The sequence below is a fragment of the Syngnathus scovelli genome, chromosome 9 (genome assembly GCF_024217435.2).
Source record: "Syngnathus scovelli strain Florida chromosome 9, RoL_Ssco_1.2, whole genome shotgun sequence".
Lineage (NCBI taxonomy): Eukaryota > Metazoa > Chordata > Actinopteri > Syngnathiformes > Syngnathidae > Syngnathus > Syngnathus scovelli.
Window position 1 is genome coordinate 2,912,432 of NC_090855.1, and position 24,934 is coordinate 2,937,365.

General features: G+C 44.1%; 2 protein-coding genes across 7 annotated transcripts; both read left to right on the plus strand.

Moving 5' to 3' along the window:
* Positions 1 to 474: 474 nt before the first annotated feature.
* shc1 (SHC (Src homology 2 domain containing) transforming protein 1) lies at positions 475 to 15,737 on the plus strand. Of its 5 annotated transcripts, XM_049730938.2 has the most exons (14): positions 476 to 673; positions 4,782 to 4,817; positions 9,781 to 9,945; positions 10,017 to 10,087; positions 10,364 to 10,427; positions 11,847 to 11,966; positions 13,162 to 13,215; positions 13,558 to 13,609; positions 13,956 to 14,082; positions 14,143 to 14,290; positions 14,452 to 14,509; positions 14,605 to 14,721; positions 15,054 to 15,292; positions 15,358 to 15,737. In XM_049730938.2, the coding sequence occupies exons 2-14, from the start codon at positions 4,806 to 4,808 to the stop codon at positions 15,484 to 15,486; spliced, it is 1,356 nt and encodes a 451-aa protein (XP_049586895.1). In that variant the 5' UTR covers positions 476 to 673; positions 4,782 to 4,805; the 3' UTR covers positions 15,487 to 15,737. The 5 variants fall into 5 exon arrangements, with proteins under 5 accessions (XP_049586897.1, XP_049586895.1, XP_049586896.1 ...); XM_049730940.2 differs by lacking the exon at positions 13,162 to 13,215 and having other exon boundaries at positions 475 to 673; XM_049730939.2 differs by lacking the exon at positions 4,782 to 4,817 and having other exon boundaries at positions 477 to 673.
* A 155-nt stretch (positions 15,738 to 15,892) lies between these two features.
* Positions 15,893 to 24,837, plus strand: pbxip1b (pre-B-cell leukemia homeobox interacting protein 1b). Of its 2 annotated transcripts, XM_049730854.2 has the most exons (11): positions 18,422 to 18,883; positions 20,749 to 20,824; positions 21,029 to 21,086; positions 21,162 to 21,220; positions 21,303 to 21,615; positions 21,883 to 22,113; positions 22,182 to 22,205; positions 22,374 to 22,426; positions 22,550 to 22,663; positions 22,737 to 22,953; positions 23,032 to 24,837. In XM_049730854.2, the coding sequence occupies exons 2-11, from the start codon at positions 20,774 to 20,776 to the stop codon at positions 24,195 to 24,197; spliced, it is 2,286 nt and encodes a 761-aa protein (XP_049586811.1). In that variant the 5' UTR covers positions 18,422 to 18,883; positions 20,749 to 20,773; the 3' UTR covers positions 24,198 to 24,837. The 2 variants fall into 2 exon arrangements, 1 of the variants encoding a protein (XP_049586811.1); XR_007483938.2 differs by lacking the exons at positions 20,749 to 20,824; positions 21,029 to 21,086; positions 21,162 to 21,220; ... (5 more) ...; positions 22,737 to 22,953; positions 23,032 to 24,837 and adding exons at positions 15,893 to 18,189; positions 20,252 to 20,741 and having other exon boundaries at positions 18,391 to 18,883.
* The last annotated feature ends 97 nt before the right edge of the window (positions 24,838 to 24,934 follow it).

Genomic DNA, 24,934 nt, shown 5'->3' on the forward strand with positions numbered 1-24,934 from the left:
AGTGACATTGTTTTCAAATGTTTTTTCAAAAGTAAAATTGTATGATTGTTTTTATTCAAAAAAAATACATATATATCATGTATCAGTTAGAAAGATGGATTCCAACTTGGGTTTTGTTGTTATCCTCAACGTGTTAGAGTGTTAATAAATCTGAAAAGTGTCACCATGCATAGCAAATTTGAAAATCAAGATGAATCATGATGATAAGCAGATGTGCTCAGGAAGTGGTGACCTTAAAGGAAATGGAAACGTTCAATTTCTTCATTTTTTTCCGAGTTATGCAACTCTTTACGCATTTTCGTGTAATCTTCACAATGAAGTGCGCGATGGGATTTCTAATATTACGCAACCTGTCTATTCAGCCAGGTGCGCCCCACGCAGGCGCACTTGTATGCTGATGACGTCAGGCTCCTGTTCGCGGAAGTGGTGACCGTGTTAGGAGGAGGAGGGGGAGGAGGAAAGGAAGGGGGAGGGGCGGGGGCAAGGGAAAGAAAGAGAGAGGAAAGAAGAAGAAGAAGAAGAAGAAGAAGAACAAGCCACTTCTCTTATGAACTTATTAAAAAGTTGCAGGACTTTCTAACCTTCTACCTAGTGTCCCGTTTCATGATACTTGACGTGAGTGCGGCGGCGGAAGTTCTGCGGGCAGGACGAGGCAGAAGGAGGAAGAGTGCTGGTGAGTTCAAAGTTGACCACTTCTCTCTCTCTCTCTTTTTCTCTCTCTCTCTCCCTCTTGTACTCTTTCTGGACTCGGAATGTACCACGATTGGTGTTCTTGTCCACACACTTGAGTTAGTTCCGCTCCGTGTGTTCCAGTAATGGCCACCTGAACGCCGTGAATGTGACTCACGCGAGCTAAATGTTAAAACTTTGGAGGTGTCAACATAGTTGATGAGAAGGCTGAAGCCACACGTTGTATGCTGTCACTCCGGACAAAGAAGCCTTAATTAAATAATGTTAAATAAACTGAGTGGCATTAACTTTCCTTTTTTGCATGAAAGAAAATCACAACTTCGTTGGAAAAATAATTTGCAGGCAGAAATGCATCAGTTCAATCTGGCAGAATTTGTGAAATATTGGTAAAAAAAAAATAAAAAAATTCAAGATTAGTAGCTGTTTACCACATAATTGTGTTCGTCCTTTATAAATAATAATAATAATAATAATAATAACAGAAGGATGCTGATATTATAAGCCTGCACACAACTCATTCTTATAAAAATGTACCGATACTACAACACCGATACCATTTTGCAGCCTGAACCTACAGATAGTTTTTGCTAACATGTCATGATCAGTCAAGTTTTTATTTTTAACCATAAGGCATTTGAAGGAACTTGAAGACACAGTAAAACAAAAATAAATCCTGGTAACCTCAAATGCTGGTATGAGTTCTGCCTGCAATCTTGAAAAAGAGGAACCAACATGTCACCACTCCATTTCCGTTAGAATGACAATTTGGTTTAATTGATGCTATCAGGCAGGCGTTGGCCAATAACGCATGAGGATGTTTTCATACATTTATAAGGGCGGAACATGTCTTGTTATTGATTTGCGTGACATCACCATCCCTAGGGAACTATTGTTTGAAGATCATTTTGACATTCTCAAAGGATGCCCATGTATAAATAAGTTAACATTGGAATTTGTGACTTTGGACAACTGGGAAATGATGCTTTGGTTTCCTCCCACATTCCAAACCCAAGAATAATAGGTTAACTGAAGACTAAATTGTTCAAGGGTGTTAATGTGAAGTCTGTACACAAACCCGCGGCTACGGTTCACCACTCTCGTCGTGCGTAACCATGGAAACGAAAGCAAGTTGACCACAAAGAGGTGAAGGGACGTTGATTATGGTAAGCGATGATTGAAGCTACTGAAGGCAGCACGCCGGGGGGGGGGGGGGGGGGGCTCTTATCAGGGTCAGCCACACCGCTGGCTGACGTGATATTATTTTCGGTCAAGCTGATGAAATGGAGAGGGCGATCCAAAGAAATGGCCGATTGGCACGTGTCAGGAGTCAGACAAACGCATAGACGACCAAAAACGACACAATCTCGAGGGCACTCCAACACCGAAACGGGCTCAATCCCCCAAATCCACTCGATTAAAATTGGACCTGTCCGATCGAGCGTCAATCAAAGCGTGAAGATTTCGGGACGATGTGACGTTTGAGATGGTTTCTGCGTCCCTTTTTTGGCAGCTGGTGCTATCGATTGAAAACAGCGGCGACTTACTTGCCATAAACTCGAGGGAGGCGTCAACAGGATGTAATACAATTTGATGTATTTGTCTGTCAGCGTGGGTGTGTTGTGGCCACGGAATGGAAGTTTGTTTTCAAGGTCGGACCGTGTCGCCGTCTGTCTCAACCTCAGATGTTATTTTTATTATTTTAAATTAAATGCGAGACTTAAAGGTACAATGATAGCAGAAGATATAAACTGTTGCAGGGTTGAACTATGACCATGGTGAGTTATTTATTAAATGGCAATTTTAATTAAGTAAAATGTCAATAGTCAGATTGTTGTTATTTTCCGCTGAATGGTAACTTGGTAGGAAATTGACTTTATTGATCTTTAATTGATCTTAACATGATGATAATACCTCCAATTGTAATTTACAGTGAGACTTAAAAAAAAAAAAAAATTAAAGTAGAGATATAAATAGTGTAGATGTGAGAATTTGGCTTTACAATGGAACAGTTTGAAAGACAAACACACTTGAGCAGGAGTGAAGAAGTGCTTCCTGTTGATTGCTTGTTTTGCAACCTCTGCATTGTTCAACGCTTTTTCTGCTTAGGACACAAGCACCTTAAAATGGTGACGTTGCTCCAAATCATTTATTATTATTATTTTTAAATTATTATTATTATTAATAATATTATTATTAATTCCAATTTTAAACATTTGCAAAATTGTACCTTTTTGGACTAAATGCATGACAACAAAGATGTGATGAAAGAAATTTATATATTAAAAAAAAAAAATTGTCATCTAGATTTTTTTTCTTCAGAAATCATAAATATTTGCGGCATATTCATGTTTAACCACTGCCACTTCTAAAAGAGGAAGTTGGTTGCCCTGTTGAGATCTATCATGAGTAAAATGCTTACTTGGCGTATTTATTCATCACAAGTTCTCTTTCGAGGTTTGAAATTGGTATTTAATTAGCAAATTGGTGATTTTTTTTTTTTACTTGATCCAGGACGTCCGGTGTTTCGGGAAGCACGAGGGTGCTGGAAGCGAGGGGGGGACGATGTAAGAAGAGAGAGGCAGGAAGGGAACGATGGAAGCAGATAGAGCTGCGGGAGTGCGGTGGGGGGGCAAACCCAAAATAGCCGGCTCACATGTTTGTTTGCAGCGTGCGTCGTGAGACACTCAGACGGGCCCTCTCGCTGAATCGCTGGCTGCCTAATCCAATCTTCTCTCTCTTTATCACAATTTGACTCAAATCAAATGAAAAACTTTTATTTTCTAGGAAAAACAAAGAGCACCCACTTGTTGCGATGATACGAAAAAAGAAATTGCAATTAAGCCTATAAAAAGGTTACATTTCATTGGACGGATACAAATTGAATTTAAATTCAATTTTGAGGCAAACTGTGAATAAAATTCTGACAATTGATTAATTTGATTAGTGCTGAAAATACCTAATTTTTTTGGGCCACTTAAAACTTACAAAAAGATGAATTACAGGCAGAACATGATTTTTTTGTTTACAATGCTTTTTTCTAACTAAAACTCAAGAGGAAAAAATGGGCGGGGCTAAAAGGGCGCCCGGCTCCTCCCCTTGATTAATTTGATTAGTGCTGAAAATACCTAATTTTTTTGGGCCACTTAAAACTTACAAAAAGATGAATTACAGGCAGAACATGATTTTTTTTGTTTACAATGCTTTTTTCTAACTTTAAAACTTAAGAGGAAAAAAATGAGCGGGGCTAAAAGGGCACCAGGCTCCTCCCCTTGATTAATTTGATTAGTGCTGAAAATACCCAATTTTTTTGGCCACTTAAAACTTACAAAAAGATGAATTACAGGCAGAACATGATTTTTTTTGTTTACAATGCTTTTTTTCTAACTTTAAAACTTAAGAGGAAAAAAAAATGGGCGGGGCTAAAAGGGCGCCAGGCTCCTCCCCTTGATTAATTTGATTAGTGCTGAAAATACCTAATTTTTTTTGTCCACTTAAAACTTACAAAAAGATCAATTACAGGCAGAACATGATTTTTTTGTTTACAATGCTTTTTTTCTAACTTTAAAACTTAACAGGGGGAAAATGGGCGGGGCTAAAAGGGCGCCAGGCTCCTCCCCTTCTATATAACAATTTGAGCATTTTGTGCACCATCCTTTGTCATTTGTACAAATATTTTTATTGAATTGCTAGTAACATCACATATATAAATCGGATCATCAGATCGTGTTTCGTCCGGGAATGTTTAACTGTTTGATGCCAGGCTGCAGCTGCCCGCTTGGGGAGCCACCATGTCGTCCGTCGGGCGTGCCGAAACACAAGCATCCTCCACATGCGCTCCTTTCAGTTAATTCCCGTCATACCAAAGCCCGTGTTCCGACACGCTCGTCGGATTATTGCCTCTCCGTCTCGCTTTTGGGCTTCCTCTGGCTTTCTAACTCTTCTCCGCGCATGATTGGGCAGCAATGCATGCTGGGAGGCGGGAAACCGCACGTGGGCCGGCAACAGACGCGGTGGCGGCGGGCGCATGCGCTGTGGCGGGGTTGTCGCTTTGGATCTTTGTCTTGTGCTCATGTGCGCTTTGGTGTTTTTAGGGTGACAGACTCTCAGGCAGCCCGATGGAATATGTGGTAAGATACACACAATCGCAAACACAGAGGGGCACTGTGGCAAAAAAAAAAAAAATAATTAAAAATAATAAGCAAGGCTTGGCGTAACAGAACTGTCATCTGACATCAACAATTAAGGGCCACACTGAAAACTTCCATGAGAATATTATATATTCATTATATTACTTAATATAACTATTTTTTATTAAGTTAAAATTATATGTTGGAATTTTTTTGTTATTATCAGATAATAAATAAAAAGATTAAAAAAAAATCCCCCCCGAAATATTTTTAAATGCATAATTTATCGTAACTTCTTTGCTCAAAATGACCCGACTTAAATCATACAGTACTCCTTTTGTGCACCTCTGACGTGCGTGTTCGTCAAAGGGAGCGAATGTTTTAAGCGTTTAAGTGAACCCTCCTGCTATTAATCACGTTCAAATATGACAAATGAATCTAATAAAGGGGCTGCTTGATGAAAGCAGAAGAATCGAATTAGCCTCGTAGATTGCGGCCAGGAATCTGACGATTTCAGCGATTATCATTCATTTTCATGACTCACTTTTTTGATATCTAATTACACCGAAATATAAAATGATGGCTATTTGCATCCATAATGCGCTCCCTTATGACTTCAGTGTTGGCTTTTGTCAAACCTCAGCCACAGTGTCTCAAATGTGTTTCAGCGTTAAAAGGTATGGTGGGCTCTTTGCACGTAGAACTTCCCCAATCACGTTAAAATATGCCTGGAAAAATGATTTGACAGTAAAGTTCCAGGACTGATGATCAATTTCCTTCACTTTGATGATGCCAGGAACTGACAGATGCTCAAGGCAGTTGCCATGGTGACGTAAGTCACAACTGATGATCACCTTAAACAAACTCCAGTCCTGGAACTTTGCTGACACACCCTTAGCTAGACATCCCGCTGGTTACGTAGCGGTACTGCAGCGCCCGTCGTGTCATTTGAGGACTCGCGCGGATCACTTTGGGCGACTTCCTCCGCTTTCCGCAACGTTGCCTTCTCACGCTTCGACAGCAATCTCTGCTGACGCTCTCCTGAGATAGCGCTAGTGTAGCTAGCTTACGTAGCGAACGAGCGACTGTCTCCATCATGTCTCGCTGTCTTTCACTCTCATCTTCTCGGGTTACTAAAGTAGAGGAGGAGCTTTGGACAGTCCACACACACACACTCATCCTCGCCTTTGTTTCCTTACTTATTCCACATCTCCATCTCCCCGCGGAGAGCTAATGTGCGGCGGGAGCATCCTGCTGGGCATACACATGTACACATGGAGGTTGCGGGAGACGGGGGAGGGAGGGGGAGGAAACCGGATGAGAGGAAAGGAGGGGATGTGTGTTACACAAAGAGAGAGAGAGAGAGAGAGAGAGAGAGATGCAAAGGGCGAGAATAGGAGGCAGCGTCACCCGCCTAGACAGGAGGGAGGGGGAGGACAGACGGGAGTGGAAGTGGAGGGGGGGGAGACGAGAAGAGGAGAGGAGCACAATGAAGTAGTGCCATTGTCCGCCCTGGCAGCCTTGCCATTCCACCATCTGCCCGGAGTGAGGGGGGGAGAGAAGAGGAGAGGAGAGGAGAGGACAGTCCAACCTAGAGGAGGACAAGAGGAACGATGGAGACGCGCAGCCGACGGTGACTTTGTGAATTAATCGAGCGAAAGAGTTTTTTTTTTTTTTTTGAAAGGACCAACCAGGATGAGCGGCTAACATTTCTGTCACGTGACTACGGACGGACCAGTTTGTTTTTGTAAAGTATTTGTACAGAAACTCTTTTAAGCGGTACTTTTTCATGTTCTAGTCGTTCTCGATTTTTAAATAATTCAGGTTGTTTTTATGAAAGTTTTTGAAATATTGTTGTTTTTATTTACTCGCCAGATATGTCCTAGTTGGAGCCGGTCGCATGCCGCCGCCGCCGCCGCCAACTCGGCGTGTTAACATTGATCGGCTTTTATGGCTGACGCGACAGCGCTCCAACTTTGATCATTTCCTGAAAGCTATTGATCTTTTTCCGGGGGGAGTTTTGGTCCTCCTGTTTTGGTGAGCGAAATAATTATGTCAACGTTGTGATTATATTTTTTTTTTCTGCCGTTGTCAGGACTTACTCAGCAAACCTTCTCAACAGGCATCTCTTTTAATCGTCTGTTGCCATGGCGATGAGACGGAGCGAAATGTAAAGTTTTTATTTCTTCTTTCAAACTGGTGCTTTTTTTAATTCACTTAAGATGATGCAGTACATTTGAATTTATCATTTTTGTTTTGGAAGATTCTCCGACCGGCTTCTGTTTTCACACTCGAGACGCTCATCCCCGTCTGCGCTCGACAGTCTCGGAGAATCTCGGTTTTTTCAGGTCACCTGCCCCCCTCCCCCTCCCCTCCCCATTCTGCGTTCACCCTATGGTGAGTCGCAGGCGCTTCTTTTGTCCCCATCTCACCTTAGTCAGCTGCAACCGAACGAAATCCCCCATCAGTCCAACATTTGGAGGAACGACGGGATTGATTCGATTAACAAACTCATCCCGTGAGGATATTTTCCCACGCATGGCCGCCTGGCCTTGACACGGCTAATTAATGCTTATTAGAATGTTTCTGGCAGGTTCTACTGTCAACGTGGAGATGATTCACCTCACCTGACCCGTCTGGTTTGCTTCTGTGCAACCAGACATTCTTAATTTGTGGCACTTTCTTCTTCAGCCCACTTATTGATGACTCAGGATTTCATCTCCTCTGACGTCACTTGACCTAACATCACTGAATAGTTCGCTCGTGCTAGCTTAAAGAAGCAGGTTGAAGATTTTGTAATTTGTTTTTTTATTATATTTGACTGGTTTGCTTTGCCGGTTGGTTCTCCACGGCCCTGACGCAGGGTGACTTTTCCAGCCATACTTCTCGGAAAAAAAAAAAAAAAAAAGATCTCGCGCAGATCCCCGTCCAGATGGACGATTAGCGAGCTTTGCTAGACAAGCCCTCTGTGGTGCTAGACCGATTGTGGGCGACTTTCGGTTGCCGCAATCTGTCGTGCGGGACTTTCAAGTGTCTCTTTTTTTTTCGTCTTTACTTCACATCGATATTGGTGCCAAACCAGGTGCGGGTTTTATCTAAGATGCGCCGATCTCCTCGGAGGGAGTAAAGGTCGAGAGATTATGACCTGTGCCTGAGCCATGCTGAGGCGGGCGGAGGTGTTGACTGTTTTTTCTTTGCGGAACTTGCTAGACTGTTGTTTGCCTTTAAGGTTGGACTATGCAGATATAAGGCGAGTCTGTTGGGGTCGTCTCGATCTGGAAAAGCTTTAGATGATCAAAGTCCATATCAGATCTTCTCAGGTAACAGCAGAGTGGGATTTTAATTGCGTATTCCAAATCAGGTCTCATCAAGAGTGTTACATCACCGCCGTGCTACGTCGGACACATTTCAAAATGGTGCTCTGGAGGTGACCAATTTCAAACCACGACGGCCTCACTTCTTTTTTAGCCATATCAGGAACTTCAGTCAGGAACGGGCCGGTGCTATAACTTTTTTGCGTTCTTTTTTTCGGAGCGCGACGAGAGGAACCGGCGGTTAACACTTTCTAAACGAGAGGCGGTGTTAAACGGGACAGTCTGGAGAACGGGCAAGCAGCCGCGGGAGGGGGCGGGGGGGAGATCATCTGGAAGAGGCGAGAGGAAGTGGTGGCGCGCGAGAGGGCGGAGGCGCTGGAGAGGCAGAGGCTGGCTGACTACATTGTGTGGAGGAAGAGAGAGGACTTCCAGGAGAGGCGAGGAGAGAGGGAGAAGAGAGACGCCAGTGGCGAGAGAGGGAAGGAAGCGGCGCCAGAAGTCATCTGGAAGAAACGGGAGGAAGACAACGCGTTGCTTAGGGAGCCAGCTAGGGCTAGTCAGGGCGGACATCAAATCGTTTGGAGGAAGAAGGAGAGGGACTAGAAGGTTTTAGCCTTCCCGCTTCTACCGGACGATATTTGTAAGCTTGCTTTCTCGCCGTTGGCTAATTGAGGTTGCTGTCGGCCAATCGAATCGTTGTACGCGGCCCTCGCCTTGTTAGCGTGATCAGCCCCCTCGCGACCCCACCCCCCCGTCCCTCGCTGGCTGCTAATAGGGTTTTTATCGGATTGTTTGTCAGACACGCAGAAACACACATATGCAAGTTGGTGAGGGACAATCGCTTGTTTTGATTTTTTTTTTTTTTATGATAGTTGGACTCAAAGATGGCCTTGCTGGAGCAAGATTTTTTTTTTTTTTTCGAGTCATGAGCTGATCACACAATGAACTCTGTTTTGAGAAGTGAACTGATGTCAACATGTCACGCGTTGAGACGTTCCAAAGTCTCCATCCGCACGCAGCCATAATCGGAAACGTCGCTCTTTTCCACACTACGCTCATTGTGGATGAAGCCATTTTTAAAGAGCTCCACTTCGAGCAACCCGCTAACGAGTGGGAGGCTGACGATTGGACAGATGGATGGCGCTCTTGCTCTGAGGGAGACCGGCTGCGCGTCCTCAAGAGAGACACTCTGAAACAAAAAAGACCTTGATACAAACCGTGGACTCGACATAAACAGCGCCACCATGGAGCTCGTCCCGAAAACAAAGTACAGCCACTTTCGAAGCGAATCTCTCAGCTCCGCTGACGAGACAAACTCCAATCCAAGTCCCGCCACCCCGCTCACTCCATCACCTGGCTTACCTTCCTCTCTGTCCTCCTCTTCCCTCACCCCCATGTTGCCCCCTTCTTCTCCCCGGCCTCCCGAGAACAGCCCCACTACCCTCTGCTCCTTCTTCCCGAGAATGGGCTCCTTACGCCTGGGCGTCTCCGCCACTCTCCTCAAAGCCTCCAACAGGCCACCACCGCAGCCTCGGCTCACCGTGGAGTCCCCCGGGGACGACGGGAGCAGCTCCAGCTCCTCCCCTCCGCTACATCACCCGCTCCCCCCTTTAACCGCTCCCTCTCCCCCTCCCCGCCCCCCTCTACAGGACATGAACCGGCTGGGAGGCGCGTCCAGGAGGGGACGGGTCGAAGGCGCTCACCTGGGAGGAGATGAATGGACGCGGCATGGCTCCTTTGTCAATAAGCCCACCCGCGGGTGGCTCCACTCCGACAACGTGGTCAGCACCACCGGGGTCTCCTACTCCGTGCGGGTAGGTGAATGGCGAATTAATCGAGAACTGCTTAATCGTCCAATTATTGACACATTCCATTTTCCGTGCAGTACATGGGTTGCGTGGAGGTTCTCCAATCCATGCGGGCGCTGGACTTCAACACCAGAACTCAGGTCACCAGGTGAGGTCACATTTACTATTTTATTCATCGTGTTTTTCTGGTTAAAATGCGGCGAGACATATTTTTCCGTGTCTCTGTTGTCTGATTTTGTATTTGCATGTCTGCATGTCTGCTGCTTCCCCCCCCTTAAATTAGAATGTTGTGACATTCCGGTGGTTTCCTTCTGGTTTTCCGTCGCAGTGTTTGCGTCTATGGCGCGTCTGGTGATTCGATTCCCGTGTCCAAGAAGGTGCTAACGCTACGCCGCATCACGCTAGCATGTTCTAAATCTTTCAGGGAGGCCATCTCGGTGGTTTGCGAGGCTGTACCCGGAGCCAAAGGAGCCCAGCGGAGAAGAAAGGTACACAATGTCTCCACACACACACCCATATGGGACATTATTTATTTATAGCGCTTAAGTGGGTAGCAGTGGTAAAGGGTTGAGAGCTAGATTTAGCTTGATTGTCCACTCTGCGGTCAGTCAGTTTGGCCAATCGTACATATGTCTGGATTTCGGATGATTGTACACTGCTGCCGAGAGCGCTGTACTTGTAGGTAATTACCAATCGTGGGCTCTCGCTACAAGAGCGGTTGGAGGGGCGGAGTCAAAAGGTTAGACTCGATGCGAATTCCGATTTAGGACAATGATTCATTCCGTGTGTGGCGAGCCTTTGGCTTGAGGCGTCATTTGTACCACTTTTGGGCTATTCAGCAAGATGAAGATAGCTAGTGACGCTAGTGATGGCTAGCTAGCTCCATGACTAGCTCCATCTAGCTAGCATCACGATGACAAAAGATTAGCACCGACAAGATGAAGCTAGCTAGGTAGTGAAGCTAGTGATGGCTAGCTAGCTCCATCACTAGCATCACTAGCTCCATCTAGATAGCATCACGATGACGAAAGATTAGCACCGACAACAACATGAAGCTAGCTAGGTAGTGAAGCTAGTGTTGGCTAGCTAGCTCCATCACTAGCATCATTAGCTCCATCTAGATAGCATCACAATGACAAGAGATTTGCACCGACAACAAGATGAAGCTGGCTAGCTAGTGAAGCTAGTGATAGTTAGCTAGCTCCAGCACTAGCATCACTAGCTCCATCTAGCTCCACTAGCTCCATCTAGCTAGCACCACGATGACGCGAGATTAGCACCGACAACAAGATGAAGCTAGCTATCATTAGCGCCATATAGCTAGCATCACGATGACAAGAGATTAGCACCGACAGCCGGTGTGTGTGCTCGGTATTCTTGTTAAACGTAAAAACAAACAGGTGGCTATACTCGCCGTTTGCCCAAGGAATGCTTCGTACGTAGCGGAGCGTAGCCGACGCAATTATAGGATTTATCTAACCCGAAAAGGTTCCTGTAATTATCGTAATCTCTGGTTATTTTAGCCAAGCTTGCGAGTCCTATCCCAAGATTTTTTTTCGGAGCAGGCTGGCACAATAGTTCTGCTGTTCTCTGTATGTATGTGTGTGTGTGTGTGTGTGTGTGTGTGTGTGTGTGATGTTCTTGGCCTGGTCTTTTGTGGATCGTCCTGTTTGCTCCTCATGGGCCACAGTTGGCCTTGCGAAGCAGACAGGATCGCTTTCACAATTGCAGCTGTTCCCCCCCCCCCCACACACACACATGTCACAAGCACTTCCACACACACATTGAGTGTTTCTCGAAATGTTGAATTTCAGAAGTGTAAATCAAAGCTCTTTGAATTAATGAGCTCTTCAAAAGGTTGCTGACCCTTCCGACGTTTGTTTATTCCCGCTTTCTCTCCTTCACAGCCGTCCACACGCTGCCTCACGTCTATTCTGGGCAAGAGCAACCTGCAGTTTGCTGGCATGACAATCAGCCTCACCATCTCCACCAGCAGCCTCAACCTGCTGGCGGCCGACTGTAAACAGGTGGGAGCCCATCTCGGTTTGGAAGGCGGCGTCATAGCACACACTGCAGTAAGCAGTCATAGCAGAAAAACAAAACAAAAAAACGACACTTCATTGTGAGGAAAAAAATAATAATTTCATTAAAAAAAAACAACTTGATTGCAGGGGGAAAAAAATATTTTCAGTCCAGTAAAATAAATAAATAAATAAATAAATTATCACTAATTAGCCATTCTGGTCCATGTTAGCATCTACTCTGCAAAATAAACAAAACAAAAAAAACGCCACTTCATTGTGAGGAAAAAAAAATAATTTCAGTCAAAAAAAAAAAAAAACTTGATTGCAGGGGAAAAAAAAATATTTTCAGTCCAGTAAATAAATAAATAAATAAATAAATTATCACTAATTAGCCATTCTGGTCCATGTTAGCATCTACTCTGCAAAATAAACAAACAAAAAAAAAAACGGCACTTTATTGTGAGGAAAAAATAATAATTTCAGTCAAAAAAAAAAACAACTTGATTGCAGGGGGGAAAAAAATATTTTCAGTCCAGTAAAAAAATAAATAAATCACTAATTAGCCATTCTGGTCCATGTTAGCATCTACTCTGCAAAATAAACAAAACAAAAAAAACCTGCCACTTAAAAAAAGAATTTTAGTCAAAAAAAAAAAAAAAACTTGATTGCAGGGGGAAAAAAAAAAATTTTCAGTCCAGTAAAAAAAAAAAAAAAATCACTAATTAGCCATTCTGGTCCATGTTAGCATCTACTCTGCAAAATACACTCTTCAATTTTATCGCTCCTAGCCAAATAATTTCCGATGCTCCACTTTTCTGTTGTAATTTAACGTAATACATACAGAGGGGGCTCGCCTCATTAGCTGTGTTTGCGAGAAACCGAGGCGCGCGTAATGCCAATAAAAGTTTAATAAATGCGGTTGTTGAAAGAGTAATTAAGCTGTAAGATCTTTTTCCTCCAAGTAGACTATCCCGCCTGCAATTTATTCTTCTAAACGACCATTTCCGCTTCTCCAAATTCCCACGGACGACTATTTTTGCCCAAAATAACCTCGGCAAATGTTAATGCTGTTATCGATCCGTCTGATTGCAAACCATATCCCACGCTCTTAGTTTTTATTTGTCTCATCATCCACATGCTCATCTCCTGTTCCTCATATCATCTCATTCTCCCCCCCCCCCCCCCCCCTCCCCCACAGATAATCGCCAATCATCACATGCAGTCCATCTCCTTCGCCTCTGGAGGAGACCCAGTGAGTCACCCGAGCCCCCTCTCTCTCTCTCTCGCCGGCCCTTTTTCCATCTTCCTCCAAATCCATCCATCCTTCCTTCCTGCTTCTTTCTGTCATCTTCTATTCCAATGATGACCACTCACTCCACTTGCCAGTCTCCTTCTCTTCCAAGCTTGATCTTATTATTACCCCCTGCTTATCTCTCCTTCAGCTCTGTTTTTTCCACTAACTCCTGTTACAACTCGAAAAGACCGCGGCTTGGCTTTTTCTTCCTGTCACAAACCTGCACTCTTATTTCTTCTTCCTATATTGATCCCTCCTCCCCTTGCCCGTTCTCTAAACGTCTCACTCTTTGTCCCTCAGGACACGGCTGAGTACGTAGCATATGTGGCCAAAGACCCGGTCAACCAGAGAGGTGAGAAAAATCTGAAACGTTGTCATTCTGTCACTTCAAGTTTTTTCCCCTCATACAAGATCTTTCAAGGAGAACGCAATGACAAAAAATGATTAGTCACTAATTCTTATTATTTATATTATTATATTTATTATTCATTTATATTTATTATTATTATATTGATTTATTATTTATATATTTATTATTATAATTTAATTTTTTTTTTATTACTATAGATTTTTTTTTTTTTTTTTTTTTGGGCCTGAAGTATCGATGACTGGTATCGGCAGCGTCCATGAGTACACAATATCTTAAAATAAATAAATATAATACAATCCACAAATGTCATCCCGCTCCTGTTTTTCAGCATGTCACATTCTGGAATGTTCTGAGGGTTTAGCCCAGGAAGTCATCAGCACCATCGGCCAGGCCTTCGAACTGCGTTTCAAACAGTACTTAAAGAACCCGCCCAAACTGGTCGCGCCTCACGACAGGTACATCCATTTGCTCGACGGACGTTTGCGTACAATCTCATTTATTCCGCGCTACATCAGAATGGCTCCGTTTGACGGCTCCGCATGGGAGGAAGAGGACGACGAAGCCGCTCTCCTGCCTGACGTCCCTTACTATAACAACTTCCCCGGTAAACAGCCTCCCCCTGGTGGTCTGGTTGATATGAGACCACGTCCGGGCGCCACGCTGGTGAGACACACAACATTAAAAACACAGATCCTGCTCGATAAGAGTCGATTGTAAAGCAAGCGAGCGACTCTGTTTAATATCAGCGGGATGTAATTGTAACTGGCAGACATTGTGCGCATTTTTACATGTGTGTAAATCATTTCTGGTGTGTGTGTTTGCAGCCTTTCGGCCAGCCGGGTCAGAATGACATTCACAAGCAGCCTCTGCCGCCTCTGCCAGGTGAGCTCGGTTTTGCCCTTGAGGGAACAGTGTTATCGTTCGGGCGCAGAATGAAGAGTGAAAGATTGAATATGCCAACGTAACATAATTTTTAGTAGGTGCCAAGGAAGGAGGGCGAGAGATGTTTGATGACCCCTCTTACGTCAATGTGGATAAGCCCCGCCCACCAGTCGCAGCCAATGGGAACGCTCACAGGGATGCTTTTGACATGAGTTAGTTACGATGACTTTTGGAACTATTACCTACTATTAATTTATGTATTCAAATGCATTTTACTACTCTGAATTAACTGTGTGTGGTGTAGCATTCAAAAATATATTGTATTTTTATTTTTCACAATTTAACTTCATTATTGTTTAATTTTGACCCAGAAAGGCCTCCTTAACTCAAGAATGGACAAACATGAACTGGCAGCTGTAGTTAGACTTTTACTTTGAGAATATAAAATCATGCAATCAGAAGATTGTGAATCATATAAAAAAATAAATGGAGTCAAGCCGTCTTGTCGTACTAATACAAATGTAAATCCCTTTTTCTTGAAAAGAACCATTTGATGATGCCCTGGGGGGCTCCACGACAGCATCAGCGCTCCCTCTAGTGGAGCAGCTACAATGCGAGACCTGGTTCCACGGCAGCTTGAGTCGCAGGGAGGCGGAGAGGCTGCTGGCACGCGACGGAGATTTTCTAGTGCGGGAGTCGGGAACCACGCCCGGGCAGTACGTGCTCACGGGACAGCAGGGCGGTCAACCTAAGCACCTGCTACTCGTCGACCCGGAGGGAGTGGTGAGTCGTGAGGTCATCAAAAAAAAAAGGCTTTAAGTTTCCTGATTTTTTTTTCGGGCTCACAGGTCCGTACAAAAGACCATCGGTTCGAGAGCGTGAGTCACCTGATCAGCTACCACATGGACAACAGACTCCCCATCGTGTCGGCGGGAAGTGAAGTGTGTCTGCAACAGCCAGTGGAGCGCAGAGCCTGAAAAAAAGAAAAAAAAAAAGTGGCTCCACCAAATACAACCACGGGAATGCACACCAAAAAAAAAAAAAAGTGTGCGAAGTTTTGACATGCTGCTGTTGTGAACTAAACTGTGAACTGCAGTCCCAACTATCAGGCAAAGCGACCCTGAAGCACTGCTGCATCGTCTCCACAGCCGACTGTGAAACAGGAAAGGAAATGCAATTTAAAAAAAAAAAAGAAAACAACCATCAGAAGGTCTTAATTTGTCATCACGCCCCACCAAAAAAAAAAAAGGAACGTGGAAAATAGCAGCATGAATAGAACATGAGTTTGCATGCTTTCATCGTGAGTTCCACCTTTGGATGTGTTGCTGGGCAGAAAAACAAGCTTTTTATTATTTTTTTAATATATATATATATGTAGAAACTCACCTTCAAGAGCAGCCTTGAAGACCCTAACCACTCCCTCCCTTTAATGACTGATGAACTTGTGATGATGGGGGATTTAAAAAAAAAAAAAAAAAAAAAGCACGTATGCAAAACTGGGACCGGTATGCCAATGATCATCATTTTTTTTTTTTAACTTTTTATATATATTTTTTGACATCCTGGACTTCATAGGAGTGAATACACACACCCATCATGCCAAAGAACAGCACCGGGAGTCTAATTAGCAACAACAATGCATTTTGGTTTATTTTTAAATATTTTATTTTGTATTCTTGAATGCATCAGCGGTGGAGAATTGTGCAATGATGTCACCAACCAGCACAATAATGATGTTTTGCAGTGATTAGATACAAACACACAGTGGAACCTCCAACAGCATGGAAGAACATTAAACCGAGTAAATGTCCATGTAAAATTCAAATGTGAATAGAAATCTACTTAAGCTGTATAGTGTACAGAAACAGAAAAGTATATTATTCTAAAATTTTGGATTGACTGGGGGAATCCGAACGTTCTGCCAAATTCAGCTCCACGCATTGAACAAATTATTAACGGTCAAGTAATTAATTTTTTTTTCTTTCTAAATAGTTTCTGTTAGCTGCATGTTTTCCTCATACTGTATATTTGTCTTTCTTTCTTGGTACTCCTGCTTCTTCTCATAAAAAAAAAAATTGCATGCTAGCACTGGCGGAGCTAAAGGGGGGGCCACCGGGGGACTCCCTCCTTGAAACATATAATGAATATTCATTAGAGTTTTCTGAAAAATCGTTTGGGTTTGTAAAAAAAAAAAGTTTTTGGAGGTTCCACTACAAGTCTGCACTGACAATCTTTCGACTCGTGTTCAATCCACATACGAGAATGTAAAGGAACTATGATGGATTTCCCAATGCTGCGTGTTTGTGTATATTTGTTTCTTCGAAACAGAAAGAACCAGAAAGCCAAATGTTACTCCTCGGTGCGATATCGTCGTCAGTTCATGTTCTAATTTTTTTTTTTGTAATCTCTTTGTGCCTTGTTTGCAGTCACTTGAGTCCAGCCACCTTATGTACTTAAGTCTCACACACAAAAAAAACGCTCTCAGTTGAAACAGACTGCAAAAAAAAAAAAAAAAAAAATCAGTAAACAAGCTGATCCAGTGATGGCAATCGATGCATTGAGCTTGTACAGTCGCAGATATTTGATGTCACCTGTTATCTGGGAGGGGAGGGGCGGGGATTTTCCGACCATCTGTAAATAACTTTATTGCAAACTTGCTGAGTAGCTCACAGGGAGTTTTAGATGGAGGGGGGGGGGGGAGAACATGATGACATATGAGAAGGGATTTTTTCGGTCAACCATTCGTCAAGTGGTCTTGTGCTCATCACAGCTGCCTTTGTCGCATGCTTAGAAAAAAAATCGTTTAGTAAGATGTTTTTGTGTGTGTGTTTTGGTGGTGGTGTGACTTGATAGTTTGTGTCCTGAGGAAGAAAAAAAAAAAGCCATGATTCCTAAAAAAAAAAATGCACAGGTGGTTTTGTGTTAATACTTGTTTATAGGGAAAATATGTGTTTACACTTGTAACTGAAAGTCTAGATTCATGCATATATAAATAAATGCATATATCATTCATTTATTTATTTTTCGAGGGGGGGTAATTTTGAATTCCTCTAGCTTACTCATGATGATGGAATTTTTAGATGGATGAATCATCTGGTGTCACCTAAATGAAGATACAAAGTCCAAGCTGCTAGAATGCCCGCTCACACAAACAAAACATTGTTTGCGATACTGGAACGCTCCTCTTTGTGAAAAGCTTTTAACAGTACGGCGCTGATTCAGGGAAGCTGTCAGTGCACACGGAGAGTCAACGCGGAAGGACGTGCAGTAAACGAGCAGAAGAGTCAACAAGGAGAACCAAGTCCATCAGCACTTGCATGAGTCCAATCCTGCCACACCTGTCCGAGCTCGCTTCCCATTTCATCCACTCCTTGACCCCTTTCCTTTCCGGAACCATGCACCCTCAGCGTCCTCTTCCCCAAGCCATGCCTGCTACTCCATCATCCTCCTCACTGGGACAGCAGCTGAGAGACATGGCCATGGGTCTCGGGCGAGGAAAGAATTTGCTCGGTGGGAACGCAGCCTACGGTTTTGTGCAGTCGCTGAAGGAGTGCCTCTACTTCCTGCTCTGCTGTTGGTGCATTAAGGAGATACTGGACTAGGAAGAAGTTGATGGAGTCAACACCATTTGGAGTGATTTTTGTCTTTAAACAGAGAGATGATGCTTAAAAAAAACAAAGGCAAGTATGACAAACTACAATGGAAATTAATTACTAACTAGAGTATCGGAAAACAGGTGGGCAATTTAATGAATTTGAGATATATACCATACAAATTCTAGTTTGATAAAAAATAATGTATAAAATTAAATAGATGTAAATTTTAAATATAAGATTAATTAATTCTAATAATCTATTACTGTTTTCCTTTTTTTTATACAGGTTGCTGGTTTTTACTGGACTGATGTGAACTCATGATTGTGACAGCACGGGACGTGACGTCATAATAAACGACTCAATAGAATCATTTTATTTTTATGTTTGTATTATTGTTTTCAAACAGCTAGAAAGTATGTTTTAATTGTCAAGTTGAACTTTTGGAATCTTATTGGGTGACTTAGTGTGCTAACTTTGGTTAAATAGTGTGGATGGAAATAATATTTACATATATAACGTCACCTGCCATACGTCAATCAACCTGAAAACTTCCCCAAACACAGTAGGAGTGAGGACGTGTGGTGATTGGTTGTTCCAGGGGAAAAGAGGCGGAACTTGATCAAATCTCGTTTCTTATTGGACGAGATAGTGTGAGGGTCGAGCGCACGTTCTTCTGATGGAACAGTTCACAAGTTGGATGGAAAGGAAGGTTGACGTCTACTTCCCAACTACCGTGTAAAGCCGCCTGGATAAAGTCAAAAAGTGAAAGTGAAGGAAGGTAAGAAGGACTACTCGAGGTGGTTGTTGAATTAGTAAACTAAAACGTTAGTTATTATGTTGTTCGTTACGTTGTATTCGTTTGCGCTTCCTTAACATACGGTCAAGGTTTTGCTTCTTTCCTTATTTGAATAAGAGTTAATTTAATTCGTTACAAACGTGTTGCTGAGTTTTATAGTCAATTTATTTGTTTCTGGGTCGTCGCTCATGACGTTTGATGTCCAAAAGTAGCCTAGATCTTAAGCCCTGGTTTGTGCGAGATGCTCATTCTCCGCAAGCCATAACTGTAATCTCGCGAGAATATGACAAATCTCGTGAGATTTTATAGGAGAACACAATGTAATTATAAAATATAACAAATTTAAAAATGGGGGTTGACCAATGAAAGTTAACTCATTGGTGCAGTTAAGTAGTCCAGAGCAGTCAACTCTGTCTATTTTGTATTTGCAGATAAATTTATTTTAAAATGTTATTAAAAAATAAATTACAGACAGAATAACTGAGTTGACATGAACTGTTATGGCGCAATTGGTTTTGAGAAGCTGCCAGGCCCAAGTTGTTGTCGAAATGGTGCCTCAGCCTGTGTCATTGTCCTGACCTTTTTTGGTAGTTCTTTCTAACTCGCCCCCTTAAGTTGTCTAGAACCACAATACTTTAACGACACTTGTTAAAACATGGTAAAACCCAAATTCGAGACTTCCTATGCAACTTAAACCACAAAGAGCCAACAGCTGGTACATTTTAGGTTTAATCCAGCTGTCTTCTGCTCTGCCTCTCTCCTGTCTCCAGTCAATCTCCAAGCAGCTATATTTAGCGATCATCTGTGTAAGCCGTCCCACTCTACGCTCCACAATGCTCCTCGGACCCCAGGCTAGTTTCTCATGGGAGATGAGACCTAAATTGCAGAGCACAGGAAGGAAATGTGTCAGTACTGGGAAACGTGGCTGTGATGTGAAAATACTTTATACAGCAACCATACATTTCAAAAAAATACTCTTGAATTTTCCAATACATGTGGAAAATGTGTCAAGTTTGAAATTTTAGGTCATGATTCCAATTGGTGTGATTGGCACAAACATTTCTATAAATGTGTGTATTGTTCTTTAGCGTTGCCATCTAGTGGTGAACACTCTTATTGCAACTTAAAATTGATCAGTAACAGTTAAATTATTCAAGGGCCACACCGAGTTCCACTTATGTCTCTTAAACATTGCATTTATTTAAAACACTTTTGGGTCTAGCAGCTTCCTGGAACAAATTGCGTCGGATCTTTTCGTGTTACTTTCCGTTCCTTTTGACTTTGGTTTTGTTAACATCAATGGAAAGCCTAGTGGTGTTGAAATGCCGATTCAGCCTCTTGTCTTCACAGCGCGGGCTAGCCTTAGTTACCCGAGCCTCGGGCCAAACATTTCCCCCCGCTCGTCAAAAGCCAGGGTGACTGAACTCCCACAACACACACAAACTACTAATGGCGAAACTAAATGGCACCCTCGGAAACCCACTTCCTGTGTGCGCACACTCGCACACGACAGTAGCTCCTGTTGACAAAGTTGGGTGAGGCCTCAGGGAAACTATTCAAATCTTGTGTATTAATAGAGGATGTAAATGCGTTAGCGCTGTTAAGCTAATGTTGGACAAGAGGGAGGACATTGAGCAGTCAATATTAGACGCGCTCTGATGTGAAGTCACTTTTTGCGTTATTGTGAGTATCTTTTCTTCATTTCGAATCTATCGTGAACATTTGTTGCACAAACAACTCAAGGTGTTGTCATGCAGAACACACAAGCCTCAAGGCTAAACCTCGCCCATTCCGTGCTCGCTTCTTGTGGTTTTCTTGTCGGTCAGGAAAATATGCGTGTGTTGCAGAGCGCAGCCTCGGAGGGGCGGGGCCATGTCTGGGGGCAACGGCGCAAACAGCAGCTGGACCATCGTCAGTCCTGAGGTACTCAAAGGTCACCGCGGCGTGCAGCCTCAATTAAAGCGTGTCTTTTATAGAGTACGGAAAAATTGCTCGACCTAGTTGGGCTCTCTTTGAGGTCACCTGATTATGCGCTCGTCACTGTACTCTCACTTTATCTGTCATCATCAGATCATGGTAGATGTTCTACTCAATGTATGACTGGAGGTTTCTTTTATTATCTACCAGGAGACTGCTGCTGAAACTGTCAGGCCTCTGGAGGAACAGACGAAGCATCATGAACAAGGTTCCTCTTCATTCTCTCGTCATCGTTATTAAATGCACCCTTAGATGTACTTTCATAATTTTTTTCTTGAGCCAGATGATGGGTCACACAGCCAGCCGGTAAATGGTGCAAAAGACTCAGTGGAGGCCCACCAGGTCAGACCACAACACCAATTTGCAACACTGCTGGTGAAAGTTCACGCTCATGAATTCGGATGACCCGCTTCTTTTTAATCAGGATGCGGAAGAGAGAAAAGCAGACCCGAGCGACGACCGCGGTACAGACGGTCCCGCCTCCGCGCCATCATCTGTCAGCGATGCCCCCATTCCTTCCGGCGACGTCCAATCAGACGTGGCCCCCGATGGCGCCGACCAGGACGCCTTCTCCGACTCCTTAAGCCACGACGTCCCCTCTCCTGATGGCTCGCTGATGAAGGCAGAGACTCTGGGAGGCGTGGAGGTGACTCAGCAAGAAGAGCGGCATGACGGAACGTGGGAGGAAGAACGCAAACAGGAAGGGGAGGAGTCAGAGCTTCTTTCGAAACACACAGGTACAGAAGATGGACTGTGAAAAATTTATTTATTCAACTATTTTATTTTTCAATACCAAATGAACTTGCAAAACACACCCTCTCCTCTTGGGCGTTTTGATCGTTGTGGAGATAAAAATACAAGTTCTCTATTTCTGTTCAATGTCAGGTCAAGGAATTTTGTTTGGAAAGGATGTGGTTGCTTTATTGTGGAAAAGTTTTTTTGTTTTGTTTTGTTTATATGGCTTTTGGTCTTTTGAAATGCAAACAAAATTTTTTCCCCTCCAGACTCCTCGGAGCAACCAGGATCGGATGAAGAGCGGCCCGAGGACACCGAGTCCGAGAGAAAGCGCCTGCTTGCATCTCTGGAGCGAATCGGGAGGATAGATGAGGAGGAGGACGCTGATGAAGAGGAATTCCAGCTGCCACGGCAGAGGGCCGATGACAACATGTTCTCTCTGAACAAATGCATCCTCGGCGCCGTTATCCTGATCTCGCTCGGGACCATCTTGTTTTCCGGTAGGTGAGCCCGTGTGAGCGTCAGCCTAAGCCAATGAGCTGCTAGCTAACACGTGATATCATTGCAGGTGTCTTCATGGATCTGGATGAGGGTAGGATGTGTGTTTGTTCATGATTGTCTTCACAAAAAAATCCCCTTTCAAGATGAACAGGTTCATTTCAAGCACCAACTGGAGTCCAAACTGATGCCTCACTCATTTATTTTCGCGTTGTTTCTCTTCACACATGAATAATTGAGGATACACCTTGTTAACTTTTAGAGAGCGGCTTGGGTACAAGGGAGCTGAGCGATTTAGAAGAACCAGGAAAACAGGTCAGTCCGTAGCTAAGTTGTTTACTTTAAGATTACGACGTCTTGGATTGTGCTTGTTTTTCTTCTTTTGCTCCTCGCATAACTGGGCACGTGTAAACATGGACGTTTTTGTGTTTGTGGTAGGAATGGCTTCGCTCAGAGACTCTTCCACCCCCTGTCGATGCTGACAACTCGGAGCTTCGGACCAAACTAGCCAAAGGAGACGAGCAGATTTCTTTGTTGCAAGCTCAACTTGAGGTGTGGCTTTATTTGAATTTTTTTTTTGTGCTCAAGGGCAAATCTGGATGCTGACTTTTTCCATCCCGTCCAGGCGCAGATGGAAGAGTTGAAAGCCGCCGAGGGTCAAGCGGCCGAGGGCGAAACGGAGCGGCTGCGCTGGCAGGAGGAAAACACTCGCTTGAAGTCCAAAGTAGCATCGCTTCCTGTTCTCGAGGAAGAGAACGAGAGGCTGAAGAGGGAGCTGGAGACGCTGCCGACGCTTCAGCACGAACTTGAAACTTTGAGGTCCACTGTCAGTAAGTTGACAGGTGAGCTGGAACGGTGGGCACAAGTGGAGAAGACGAGAGTTGTAGCAATGATTCTTTTCTGATATTCTTCATCTGCAGTGCCCCCAAGTGGTCAGCCAGCAGACAGGAAACTTGAGGAGGACAAGAAGGGTAAATCTGACATGGGTGAGAGGAAAGAGAGCAAGAAATCCGAACGGAAGGAGCGCAAAGACGGCAAGCAGGCCGAAAGTGGGAAGCTTGAGCGCGGAAAGTCCGACAAGGTGAAGGAAGGGCAAGGAAAGCGGGAGGAGGAGAAGGACTGGAAGAAGGAGAGCAGAGGGGACGAGGGGAAGACGTGGAAGGAGCGCGACCCGAAGAAGGAGCGGACCGAGAAGACGGAGAGGAAGGAGTGGAAGAAGGACAAGCATGAGAAGCAATGGAAAGGAAAGGAGGAGGAGGAGTGGAGAAAAGACAAAGGCGAAACGACGCACAAGGCGAAGGATAAGTGGAGGCAGAAAGGCAACGATGGCTTTGAGGAGCGCGGCAAAGAGAAGAACTGGAAGAGTCACAACGGCGAAAAAGAAAGAGGAGGCGAGAGGAAACGTGCGGAGGACGGCAAACAACAACCCGGCAAGATTGACGACGGGAAACGGGCGAGTCAACACGGGAAAGGTGATAAGGACCGCAGGAAGGACGGAAACGAACACAAGAGGAAAAAGGACAGCGGTGAGTCCAAAGGGGACAAGTCCAACTTGCACAAACACAAATTCACCGACTCCCACCAACACGAGGAGAACGTGTGGGCCGAGAGGAAGGCGCCTCAACAGTCCTCCGCCGATTCCGCCGACTATTGGACCCAGCAGAGGAAGCGCCTCCACAGGAAGCCCAAACACCCCCAGCACTGCCACTCCCAGGAGGCCTGCGCCCAAGCCGAGGGGCTCCACCCCGTCTCCTTCCCGCAATTCGAGTCCGTCCTCCACGCCTACCTGGCCAAGGCCGAGCAGGCCGGCGTGGACTCCTCCAAGAGGGACGAGCTGCGCAAACTGGCCTCCGAGTTCTTCCGGGACGGCGTCTTCATGCACGACCGGGTCAACTTCCGGAAATTCGTCAAAGACGTGTCGGATATCCTGGAAGACATGGTGGAAGGGGACGGAGAGGAAGACAGCGACCTGGAGGATGAGATGGAGGCGTTCGGGAAGGAAGCGCTGGAGAAGTTTCTAGTGGCGGGAGGCGGCGAGCAACGCAAAGGCGAGTGGAGGAAGGAGAGCGCACGAGGCAGTGGCTGAAGTCGGAAGGGAACGCCGGATGGGAAGACATTTTCCTTTACCTTTTTTTGTATCCACCGCAGTGCAGGTCTCATTTGATTTCAAAAAAACATCTTCTATTTTGAGTAGTGATATTATTTTTTACTTTTGCCATTTTGTCATATTTGCTGCCATGACAAACAGTTAACACATGAGATACATTCGTAGTCATTCACACTGCTCAGTCTTATTGTCACAATGCAGTATGAATCATTTGAGTCGGTTCCCATGGCAACACGTCTGGAGCTATCGAAGTGACGTGAATGTCTTTTTGTTTGATTATTATTAAGAAGCCTTTTTGTACATAGTTGCATTAATTGCTTACGAGTAACTTATTTTGTCCAGTTTAATGAAATAGAAAGGCACAGAAAATATTGTTCAAAGCTTGTTTGTTTCTATTTAGGTACATAACTCACGTTGCGTACTAAAGTGCTTGATATGTGTTTTATTTTGAAAACAGCACTGTAGTAGTAATAGATTGACTGATGGTGTTTGACTTTTGCTTGCAGTTAATAATAATACGTCACATTTTGTTGCTGCTTTCAGAGGTGTTTTTCTTTGAATTTCAAAAATTGTCACTTTTATTGCCATGGCAGCAGTTCAATAAAATGTCAGCATCCAACTGTCTCAAGGCCTTTTCTCACACAAGACTTGGCTGACAATCACAGATCAGAAGACGAATTAATGATTTTAGTAGTGACACACACGAAAAAAAAGTA